Raw genomic sequence first — 13069 nt, 5'->3', positions numbered from 1 at the left:
GGATTAAAATAACATGATGAACTTGCAAGATTATGGGAAGGAAGGAATTCATAAGGGGTTGGAGAGGCTAGATGCGGGAAGATTGTTCCCGATGTTGGGTAAGTCCAGAACAAGGGGTCACAGCTTAAGGATAAGGGGGAAGTCTTTTAGGACCGAGATGAGAAAACATTTCTTCACACAGAGAATGGCTATATTTAAGAGGGAGTTAGATGTGGCCCTTATGGCTAAAGGGATCAGGGGGTATGGAGAGAAGGCAGGTACAGGTTACTGAGCTGGATGGTCAGCCATGATCATATTGAATGGCGGTGCAGGCTCGAAGGGCCGAATGGCCTACTCCTGCACCTATTTTCTATGTTTCTATGTTTCTATGTTAAGGAAATACAAATGCAGTTTACACTGAAGATAGACAAAAATGCTGGAGTAACTCAGCGGTTCAGAGTTATCATAGAGAAAATAAATAGGTGACGTTTTGGGTCAAGAGCCTTCTTTCAGGATTGACAAATAACATGGCCATTTAAAAATCAATTCATTCTACTGAACTACATGGCAAAGTGTAAGGTTGAGGACTAATGTCAGAGGAGGAAATGAAAGACTGAAGAAATTAGACTTTCTGACTGAAAGAAAGGAGCTGAATGTGGTGTTTGAACATTAGAAATAGGAGCAGGAGTCAGTCCTTTGGCTCTTTGATCCTGGCTGCTCTTCTATCTCAAGTAAAATAAAAACCAAAAATGCTGGAAACTCTCAGAAAACCAGACAGCATCTGTGGAAACAGAAAAGATTTCCAGATGATGATTCTTCATCAAAATTCCTCCCAAGTTAGTTCATATTCAGGTTTAGGTTTATTATTATTGTCACATATACAAAGAGGCAGTGAAATCTTTGTTTTGCATGCTATCTAAAAAGATCAGATACGCCATAGGTAAATATAATCAAGTCAAACTCAAATAAAATATATAGAGCAAAGGAGAAGATATAGAGTGCAGAATATAGTTCTTAGCATTGCATCAGTTCCATAGACAAAGTCCAAAGTCTGCAATGGGGTAGTGTAGCGGACAGTACCCTATCTTTTGGATCATTTCCCTTACCCTTTCTTCCCTTCCCCCTACAACTGATAGGGCCGCCTCTTGCAGCTTGCCTGATACTCCACAACTCTTACCCAAAATATTTTGCAGCATTTTAGCGCATCAGTTCCATAGACAAAGTCCAATGTCCACAATGTGGCAGAGGTGAATCAGACAGAACCCTAGTATATGGAAGGACCATTCAGAAGCCTGATAGCAGAAGGGAAGAAGCTTCTCCTGAGTTCCTGATACATTCGTAACATTCTTCCTACTTTTGCCATACACTATATTCCAGTGAAAGTTGTTCAACTTGAAAAATTACCACTTCCTCCTTAGATATTGAGTTGTTTTAGAATTTGCTGTTTTAGTTTCATATTTCCAGCATGTATAGCTTTTTCATTGTCTTCTACCTCAATGCCACTTTTCCACATTATCCCTCCTAACATCCAGAAACCTGTCACTTTCTGTGTGGAATGAGCTCAATGAGTAAGCTAGCACAGTCCTCTGGCATAGATAATACCAAAGGTTCACTCTCTGCATGAAATAGATGTCTCCTCAATTGAGTCCTCAACAGCCTTTAACTCTGAGACTACAACCCCTGGTTCTCGCCTCTTTAGCCAGGGGTAATCTCCCCGCTGTCAAATCTTTTGGGAGCTTTGTAAGTTTGAACGAGACCTCTTCCTTCAAAACTCTTGGAATACAGATTTAGTCCACTCAATCTCCCCTTACATGGCACAACCGCCACTCCAGTAGGTGAATCTTTGTTCCACACCCTCTATGGCATTTTTTAGGTAAGGAGGTCAAAACTTTATGTAAGAAACACAAGATACTTTATATTGAAAAGTGCATAGAAAAGAGAAAATGGATACAAATCAAACCACATTCATGACACCACAAAGGAATATAAATTCATTACATGGAAGCATTTCTTTTCTCTCTTGTTCAGAATATATACGAGCTAAAGCCAATAATAAAATAAAAATATTACATTGATGTAATATTTCCATATTTTAAACTGTTTAATTATTATGAAGATACAATAATATTTTATTTGAAAGGCAGGAGCGGTGTCTCACACCTCATAACAGAAGCATAACTCCGATAGTATGCACAGCTCGTTCCATATATCCACCTCCGTTTGTGTAAAAAAGTTATCCCTCAGATTCCTAGTAAATCTTTCCCCCCGTCACCTTAAATCTATATCCTCGGGTTCACGATTCCCCTACTCTGGGCAAGAGACTCTGTGCATTTACCCGATCTATTCCTCTCATGATTTTGTACACCTCTATAACATCACCCCTCATCCTCCTGCACTCCAAGGAATAGAATCCTAGCCTGGTCAACCTCTACCTATTGCCCAAGCCTTCAAGTCCTGGCAACTTTTTCGTAAATCTTCTCTGCACCAATGTCAGATGCTCAGAAAACCTGAACGTTATCATTCTGGATTTGAGTCACTGTTGGGTGCCGGGTAGTCTCCACACAGGTGTGTCACATGCGCAAAAACTCAATCTCGCATTGTACGCTACCTGTGTATAAGCGGACTGATGAAGGCAGACTTCTGCTACATTCTTATCTCTGGTAAGTAACCCCAAAGACTTCTTCCATAGCAGGCTTTTACTGGATTACCAGCTGAGTATCAAACACCTGTTAAAGAAAAGCCTTCCCCCTGACTGTGACGTTCCCTTCCCCACAAAAGTCCCATGGATAGTGGTTGCTCAAATATTCATTTTTCACGTGTAAAGCTTGAAAGCAAGTTTCAACCAAACTGGACATCAGAGTCAGCAATCTACAATTGAGATTCCTGCTCATTTTCAGCACGAGTTCAAGTTCAGTATTCCAAGCCATCTGAAGGTCTTACCATTGCCAAAGATGAGATGGTCAAGTTCAGCATAGTCCAGGAATCAACTTGTATCCCGATGAAGGGTCCTGACCCAAAATGTCACCTATCCATGTTCTCCAGTGATGCTGCCTGAGCCTCTGAGTAACGCCAACACTGTCCTTTTGTGTAAACCAACATCAGTAAGACCTCCTTTCTTTAACCCTTTGACTTGATGGCTAATGGATTGTAGGTGACTGAAGCCCCCTCCCCTTCATACCCCCCCCCCCCACCCGCCCTCACTTCTCCTTTACAAGTTGTTAAAAGTACTTTTTTAATATGCATAACTTTTCCGTTTTGCAGCATCGATCAAGGCAATCTGGACATTAAATATTTGGTGGAATATACGTCAAATATAAACAGAAAATTAGATTGTCAAAGATGTACATGAATTCAGAATGACAAAATGTACCTGCACTCCATGAATTAATCACTAATTAAGCAAAAAAAGATACATGTAGAAACAAAGCATTTAACATTTTATGACATATTTAATATCAATTATCTAGCAAATGAAATGAAATAATGAGGAGGTGTTTTGGATTTTTGTGAACATATTAAAACCAAACCAATACCATATGAAATATTCTAATTTTTATTATGTCCAAGAAATCCATTTGAACTGTATAATACGCGATACAGGATGTTGCATGCAATTTCAAATTTACAATAAGCATATACAGTTTGCCAATCTTGACAAGTAAAAGGAATCATTGCAATTACTAAAATGCTCCTGTTCCACTTTCAAAAATTACAACATATTTATCTCTGTAAAACAAAATTTAAATATATACACCAGACTTTATATAACATTTAATTGTAAAAATATGCAACAAAGCTTGATCAATAAAAGGCTAACATGGAATAGTGCTGAGGCAAACAATTGAGATACTTTAAGGCTGTAAAGCTGTATGTATACTTGTTTAAATCCTTTAATGTAAAAATAAGTCATTACTGCTTCAAAAGTCAACGTTAGAAATGCTTTGTTTTGTTGGATAGTTTATGAACCCAAATTGTACAGAATTGCCTTGTGAAATATATACCAAGAAAAACATTATGTTGCAAGTCTCTAAGTGGAGAGAGACCAGCTAACATAATCAGCACATTCATAAATAATTGACACCATTCCACACATTTGTAAATGTACACATTACAAATAGTGCATTTGCCTTACATGTACCACAACAATACATGGGATTTCACTCCATTATATGTCAAACTGGAAAAATGGTTGTAAATTTTATTGCAATTAAGGATATGGGTTGGTACTGATCATGTTGAAAAGGAATTAAATGAACGACATTGATCATTTTTATTATTAGTGCAGCATTGATTGGAAATTTTAAATCAAAAGGTAAATGTTAAAACATGAGCCATGGTATATTCTAACATCAGTAGATTATAATTAATAAAGGAGATTAAATATAGCATACAATAAAACCTGCCATGTAGCAATTTTAGTGCTGCAGCATAATTTTTGATATGCCATTCAAAAATTATGAATCAGAATAAAAATGGTACAATCAAAATGGCAAATAATAAAGAAAATGTACGCAGGTTCTGTTGATAGAAAAATGCATTTTACAAAGAGGTGTAGATATAAAATCTTTAGGGTTCAGAAATAGCAAAAATGTTATGGGCCAGGAATGCAATAAGTTATGAATATCACCAATTAATCTGTAAACAGAAGATGAATTCAAATGGTTTAAAATATATATATATTAGCCATGTTTTCACTGTGTTACAGACTAAAATCACATCTTTGATGATTGATATAGGAGCAAAAGGAGAAGAAATCATAAAAGATTCAGCCATAATGACTATCCTGCCCTTGTTGTCTAAAGAAGAATAAAGGAACAGTTTAAAATGGACAAAAACCATCGTAATACATTTTAAACTTATGTGTAAAAATAAACTTTCTCAATGGTGGAAAAATCTAAGAGGGAGATGTACAAATAGTTTGGGGCATTATATACATCAATTGCTAAAGGATAATGGCCAGGCACAGAAAATAAAGATCAGTATAATTTTGGACTTTTTAATTGAGGAAATAAGAGGATATAAGAAGATAGAAGTTACGCTACAGGGATTTACAGTGCCATGTGCGGTTTTGAAAAGGAGAAAAATAGAGAACACAGAGTTGAAACACACAGAGTTTGGACAGTTAAGAGGAAATATAATTGAAAAGTTCAGGATACCAAGGATATTGATAGGTTAAAAAGAGTTCTTCCCATCAGTCAGCAGGGGGTTAAAAATTGGAAAGTACAATCTAAAAGTTAAAATAATCTGTTTCTGAGATGAAGCTAAAAATGCATTTACAACAGAAAGTGGGAGAAATTTCAAACTCTCTTCCATTAAAACAAATCAATTGACACTAATTCAATTGATTATTTTAAATCTGAGAGAGATTTCTTCTGATAATCATGAACATTGACAAATATCAACAGTTTTGAATGAAAGATTTGAACGATCTAAGAGTATCTAGAATCTCAATGTGTGGAGCTAAAGTGTCTTCCCCCATTCCAACTTGGCACAAAAGGACGCACAAGAAAAATCAAAATATAATTAAAATGAAGCTGAGATTTTCAGGAACATGTTGTGTATTTGCTTTTGTACTTTTCTTGGGAATTTGTGATTAGTTTGTGCTGATATCAGTTTTCAAATGGAGCCCCATTGCTTTCTAACACTTTATTGAGTTATGTCCCTTTATATAAAAAGATCATTTTACATTTAGGACAAAATATCCTTTTCCAGCAGTCAATCTATATACTGTACACTACAATGCCAGAAACTTCAATCCTATTTCTAATTCTGGGCTGTGAGAAATCAAGTGTTAAATTCATGCTGGTGATTTGATACAAGGCCCAGACAAACTGTAAAAACAAAGAACTGCAGATGCTGGTTTATGCCAAAGATAGACACAAAGTGCTGGAGTAACTGAAGAAGGGTCCCGACCCGAAATGCCACCTATCCTTTTTCTCCAGAGATGCTGCCTGACTCGCTGAGTTACTCCAGCATTTTGTATCTATCTTTGTTGGAAAGACAAGCCTAATTTATATAGATTAAGTTTATTAGCAACTCCGGGAACTGCAGCTGAGAGTGCAGCTGGGGACAGCACTCATGGACCTGAGGGTTATCAGCAAAGTAAGTGAAGCGGATAGTGACACACTATGAAATATGCAAGGAAGACCTGATATTTTTTTGTTGGGCTTGGATGAAATTTTCTTTGTAAATATTTCACTTCACTTAATCCCAAGTGCTGGATTTCTCCAATTCGGCCAACGTCATATGATGACTTTACCTCTGGTAATTAAAATGTCAATGGTGCCCATTCAATAACTACAGTTCTCCAGATTTGATTATTAGTTGGCCCAACATCTCTCTGGGGCCAAGAATTGTATCATTTAAAAAAAGCACAAATGTGTCAATTATTGCCATCCCCATGATGATTTAACTTACTCTTCCCACAAAAACCTTTACTTGAGCTGGGGAGGGGATGGGTGATTAAATAATAGCTTTTCTTTCCGCAATGAATATTCTACTTGATAATTTAAGGGTATGTGACTTTATTTCTAAGCTATTCAAACCATAATTAAGCACATCATTCTGCCATAAAATCCAAAGTCCATCAGAATATTAACTGGGGACTTTAGTTTAGTTTAGTTTAGAAATACAGCGCCCGCACCGTACCGGGTCCGCACCGACCAGCGATTCCCGCACATTAACACTATCCTACACACACTAGGAACAATTTACACTTATACCAAGCCAATTAACCTACAAACCTGTACGTCTTTGGAGTGTGTGAGGAAACTGAAGATCTCAGAAAAAAACAATGCGGTCACGGGGAGAACGCACAATCTCCGTACAGACAGCACCCATAGTCGAGATTGAACCCGGGTCTCTGGTTCTGAAAGTGCTGCCAGGCAGCAACTCTACTGCTGCTCCACTGGAGCCCATGCCATTTGATTTCGAAGTAAGAGAAGCAGAAGGATCTCAGAGCACATGAACACAGGTCCATGAAGATTGGGTACAGCGAGATAAGGTTGTTAAGGCAGCATACAGGGTACTTTCCACAGTTAATGTAATAAGAATAAAAGAGCACACTTAATCTAAAACAAAAACGTAAAATGTTGGAAACACACAGCAAATTAGACAGCATCATCTGTGGGAACAAAAAGAATTAAAGTTCCCAGTAAAGGCAGTTCATCTTTTCCCAGTTCTGACAAATATTTTGACTTGATGCATTATCTTTGTTTCTACAGATACTGCCCGACCTGCTGAGTGTTTCCAGCATTTTGTGTTTTTGTCTCACATTTCTAGCATCTGCAATTTAACTTTGATTTTCAAGTTGAAGCCAGAATTGTATGAAACACTAGTGAGACCACATATTTAGAAGAGGTCTTTGAACTACAGGAAAGATTTGACAGCACTAGAGGTGCTGGAGAAGAGGTTAACACTGATATTATGAAGCTGGAGAACTATAATTATAGGGAAAGATCGAGTAGGCCTGGGTTGCTTTCTTTGAAGCAGAAGAGAGATTTAATTAAAGTGTATAAAATTATGAACAGCTTAGAAAGGGGAATAGGACTGATAGATTCCCCAAAGCCAATATGTTAATGATCAGGAAACCTATTTAAATTAATTAATAAAAGGATTTGAGAGAATTCGAGGCTAAATAATTTTTCCTGAAGTGTTTAGGAGGAATTAGGAGGTTTAGGAGGTGGTCAGGGATTATGGGGAATAGGCAGGAGAATGGGGTTGAGAGAGAAAGATAGATCAGCATGATTGAATGGCGGAGTAGGCTTGGTGGGCCGAATGACCTAATTCTGCTCCTACAACTTTTGGACTTATGATCTGGAACTTACTGCCTGAAAGCGTGGTGAAGACATCAAATTTTCAAGGTACGGGTCCACATTCAATTTCATGGCAACTGGTGGTCTGACACCTCCTTTAATCCGGACAAAATTACGAGAGTGTACTTGAAATCTTTCCCGGAGGTCCCGCCAAAAATGTGGCACCTAGGCCAGGTGAGGCAGCCGATATCTATGTCATCGGGACTCCTGCGGCTGATCAGTGGGTCAAATATGCCCCCTGTGGCCGGAGCTCTGGAACTCTGGCCCAGCCAGAGCCGGCAGATCCGTTCCCTTGGCCAACATCTGAGGCCTACTTTGCGGGCCGGTAGACCACCTTGGTACCGTTGGACTCCTCCCAGAGGCCGTGACCTTTATTGGTCCAGCAAAACAGATAATCCAGAAAGGCTCTGGAACCAAGGGTGCTGGAAAATCAGTGGTGGACCTGCATTTGCACAATCATTGAAGAGTTTTTACCCACCATTTTGTGGACTAAGAGCAGGGAACTGCAAGTAAGCTAAATAGCTTCACTTTTATTCGGCATGGACTTGAGGAAAAAAATGACCACTTCCTTGCGGTAAATTTTGATGATTCTTCTTGTATAATCAGTTGTGAAAAGTAGTTGCCAAAAGAATGTCACTTCCCACTGTCCTGTGAGCACACTGATTTTATGCAGCATTTAAATTGCTTTCTTTAATATTTGGTAGCTTTGTAAATGTAGAATGTACAAGCTCCTTATTGATTTTGCAACATGAACCTTTTGTACCTAGCAAGAAACAAACTGCTAGGGCAACTGATGGATGAAACAATGACTCTCAGGATTCTATCAGGTACATGGATAGGAAAGATTGAGAGAGAGATATGGGTAAATGGGATTAGGTTAGAAGGGCCTGCAACTGTGCTGTATGAATATGACTCTATGACTGACACAAGGTTTCAAAATATTGACAGTCTCTTGCCTCCAAAGATGCTGCCTGACCCTATGAGTTCTTCCAACAGATTTAGTTTTTGCTCCAATTTCCGGCATCTGCAGTCTTTTTTGTCTCAATGCTGTTTATGCTTGGACTGATGATAGTAGCTAAACCCCACAAATGTCACAGTTATTAAACTATGTTGAAGTCGACCAGAGTATGCATTATCTATTTGTCATTATGTGCTTTGTTTACTATTTACAGTGTAAACATCTCCTTCTAAATCACCAGAAGAATCATCACTTCATCATGTCTCCAGCATTAAAAATCTATCACTATCCATGTTGTCGGAAATATTTGTGCTTACATTCTTAGGGTGGGGAATATTTGTGCTCATGCCATTAGGAGAAAAGTTGGACCAGTGTAATGAAAAGGTGGAGAAATGGTCTTGATGTCATGTGAAAAAAATAGCTAAGCATTTTGTTTTTCAAATCATTAAAATGAATATCAGCAGCTCTTGAAATGCACTTGAATTGCTGTCGCACATAAAACATAATTAGATTTTTCTTTCATTTTGAAAAATTTGTGTACCTAAACTTGAATTATAGCTACATAACTTATGGTATCAGTTTTTTTGTGTGTTTATAGGCAACTCTTGTGTGTTAATATACACATGGGAACTGGGAGGACAGCTCCATAGAGTTACACAGCAGTGAAATCCTTCCATTGCACCTGCCACATAAGTAGGTTGCCAGGAACTACCAATGGGTCGCCATTAGAAGTTGTAACCTTTCCCTCTAACCCAGTAATATTTAGATCAATTTAGATCAATAAAATTGGAACAGAATCCAATTTTAGAAAATGTCATTCTTCACAGACTATGATCACACAAGTAGTTCAGTTGTTCAGTGGATAAGCTCATCAAACTAAAAGAGTTTGGTTTAGTCTACTTGGTAAGTAAACACAATGAGAATAGTTCACCTAAATACAGTGTCCAATCATGATTGCAGGAAACAAGTATATGTTTAAATTGCAGTTATTCTGATATAAATAAATCAGGAGAAAACAAGTTTTTTTTTGACAGATGAACAAAGACTTTGGTATAATTCTAAATATTCATTCTAAAAAAGAATTTCAATAAATAAAAAAATGTAATCATTACACCTTATCTAATATGCCAATCTAACTAGGCAAATATCAATTTTGATAAAATGTATGTGAACCTGTTCACAGAGTTGCATGAAAATACTTTAGGATTAACCCCATCATCTATCACTTCAATAAAGAATTGGATAAAATGTCCTCAGTCTTCCTGTCATCAACATTACTTATCAATTACCCTAGATGAAAGCTACACACACCACTCTCTACCAGGGATCTGGAGGAAGTAACAAACATCTCCGAACCCATCAGATTGATGCATCTTTGCTGAGGCATCTGAGTCTAAACCAAGAAATATCTGTTATAATGCATTATCAAATCCTGTATTGAAGGTGAAATAAAGTGAATAAAAGAAGAATAAGGTAAACATAAAACAATAATTAAACTGGAAATATGTTGGCATTCCTTCTTGACCCTAAATAATAAACTTTCATAAAATTCATTAAATTAACTAACATCAGATCGAAAAAGATTTATACTAAATTTAAATCCCTATCTAAATGACAAGGCAGCTTTCAGAAACCTTTTGTGGGGAGCTTTAAACTTTCTAAATGCACAATGAATTAAAGTCGTGGCACATCATGTGCACTTCAGCCACTTTTTTGCAACATAAGCACAAGCAGGCAAAAGCCTATTCAGCCTCTAGTGTTTGATCTGCCATTCAGTGTTATCATACGTAGCTGCCAGTGTCATGTTCCTGCACTGATCACATATTCACTAACATTGGTTGAGGAAATGTCTTTCTCTTCACGTATTGAATCGCTGACACCTTATTTTGAGATTATTAGTCCTAGTTCTATACCCCCTCTCCCTGCAAGGGGAAATATCAATTCCGCATCTACCCTGTCAAACTCGGTAAGCATTTTAGTGAGATCATCTCACATTCTTCCAAACGAAAGACAGCACAGGCTTTGTTTACTTAATCCACAACATTAAAAGTGTCAGGTTAATGATCGCTGTCAAATTAACTGATGTAAACGAGGGTGGAGTGGAGATTAGTGGAGATCACAGTCAAATTAACTAATGTTAACCCAGGTGGAGTAGAGACGGCATGGTTGAGGTAGGGAGGAAGTATGAGAAATTAGCTACGGTTCCTGCCATGATTGCTATCTTTTGTTTACGACTGAGGTTTGTACATGTGGTTAGTGATGAGTGAATGCATGAATGGCTGCCTGCCAAAGGGAGGCAACTTTGGCAAAGTATCCGAGGCCTCCCAGACTCCAAGGAGAAATGAACCTCGGCAGCCAAAGGTTTCTTTGATTCCTTGACAACATTGAACTGATTCATATTTTCAACTGCCTGAACATATGCTGCTGAAGGAGGCAGTCTGAGCAGGCCTGTACTTCAGGAGACCATGCACAGCAACAAAAAAAAAAACTGTCACAATTTCCTGAATTGTACAGGTGCCAGTGCATTTCCTCTGTTGGAACTTCATAGATGATGTTATCGTAAAGGACTACAACATAATTCCTTTACATCTACAAAGTTCAAATTTCATTAAAGAGATGAGCTTTGCATTTTTTCCAGTTTCTCAGCATTCCCGATTCAACATCCAGCCCATAAAATTTGTAAGTTTAGTTTTGCATTAAAATTAATTCCCCTTCAAAACTTCAAATACTTCAAAAAGAGTAAAACACTTGCACTCAGTCTGAAGTAAATAGATCAAACTTTGCTGACCTACTTTCCAAGGATGCTACATCAGAAATATTCTATGTACATGATTCTAGTGTAATGTAAATCTGTTTAAATCTATTTAGATTTTTCCTACCCTCGCCCTTCCAGCAGCGTGCGGAGTAAAACTATTCTCAGAGGTTCGTCATGATGGTGACTGAGTATTCACTGGTCACTGATGCTTCACATCCTTGATCCAAGATTTCTAGGTAGGAAGCCTTTCACGTTGCTGACAGGCCGAACATCATTTTGATGTCGGCGGCGCTCAATAAATAAGGCCAACCGTGAGGTATCCAGTGGGGCCGTGGAGTAACTGTCATTCTGAGGGTGTAGCCAAGGGTTTTGTAAACAAGTGGCAGCTGTGGGTCTCCAGCGAAAGTCCCCCTGAAGCAGAGCCCTTATGAAGTCTCGGGCCACATAGCTGACTCCCTGGAAATATTCATCGGGAAAACTGAAATCCCGACGGCAAATGTTCATGCAGGTCTCCTCAATGCTCTCGTCCAGGAAGGGAGATACTCCACTTAGCATCACATACGTCAGGACGCCAAGGCTCCAGATGTCAGTGCTTAATGAAACCGGTGTTCCCTGGATTATTTCAGGAGCAGCAAATTCAGGATTTCCTAACAACTGATGTATATAATAATAAGTTGTGATTTGAACAGCGTCACCTAGATCTATAAGCTTGACACGTGGCACAGGTGTGTGAAAGTCAATCAGCAGGTTTTCTGGCTGTTAGAAGGGAACATAATAATTAATGATAAAAATTAATAAATAACTACAAGATTATGGGAGGCATAGATAGGATACATGCACAGTCTTTTACCGAGAGCAGACTTTACTTTAGACCTCAGAGATACAGCGTAGAAACAGGCACTTCGGCCCACCGAGTGCCCTGATCAGCGACCACCATGTACACTGACCAGGGACACATACTAGGGACAATTTTACAACAATTTACTGAAGCCAATGAACCTAAAAACCTGTACATCTTTGGAGTGTGGGAGGAAACCTGATCACCCGGAGGAAACCCAAATGGTCACAGGGAGAATGTACAGACTCCGTGCAGACAGTACCCATAGTCAGGATCGAACCCGGGTCTCTGGTGCTGTAAGGCAGCAACTCTACCGCTGCACCACTGTGCTGTAAAGTAGGGAAATCACCACTAGAATAGGGGAATCAAGAACCAGGGGACATATGTTTAAGGTGAGAGGGGAAAGATTTAATAGGAATCTGAGAGGCAACGTTTTCACACAGATGGTGGATGGGTGTATGGAATGAGCATTCAGAGGAGGTAGTTGAGGCACATACTATAGCAACATTTAAAGGACATTTGACCAGGTACATGAATAGGAAAGTTTTAGAGGGATAGGGGCCAAACACAGACAGGTGGGAATAGTATAGATGGGGCATCTTGATCGGCATGAGTAAGTTGGGCCGAGGGGTCTGTTACTGTGCTGTATGACTCTAATGGTTCCACATACATTCCACAACGGGGGTAAAAGCCCAACGTCGCCCTCATCCTGATTGCCAGGATGT

The 13069-nt window shown here is 38.7% G+C and overlaps 1 protein-coding gene across 4 annotated transcripts in view; it reads right to left on the bottom strand.

Annotated features, from left to right (window-relative positions):
- Window positions 1-10254: 10254 nt before the first annotated feature.
- LOC144595941 (kalirin-like) overlaps window positions 10255-13069 on the bottom strand; it is a 159111-nt gene continuing 156296 nt past the window's right edge. For all 4 annotated transcript variants that reach the window (XM_078403893.1, XM_078403894.1, XM_078403895.1 and 1 more), the window contains one exon: window positions 10255-12262. In XM_078403893.1, the coding sequence (XP_078260019.1) occupies window positions 11717-12262 (546 nt within the window). In that variant the 3' untranslated portion in view covers window positions 10255-11716. The remainder of the gene's footprint in view (window positions 12263-13069) is intronic.

This window comes from Rhinoraja longicauda, chromosome 8 (assembly GCF_053455715.1).
Source record: "Rhinoraja longicauda isolate Sanriku21f chromosome 8, sRhiLon1.1, whole genome shotgun sequence".
NCBI classification, from domain to species: domain Eukaryota; kingdom Metazoa; phylum Chordata; class Chondrichthyes; order Rajiformes; family Arhynchobatidae; genus Rhinoraja; species Rhinoraja longicauda.
This window is presented reverse-complemented; position numbering and strand designations above follow the sequence as displayed.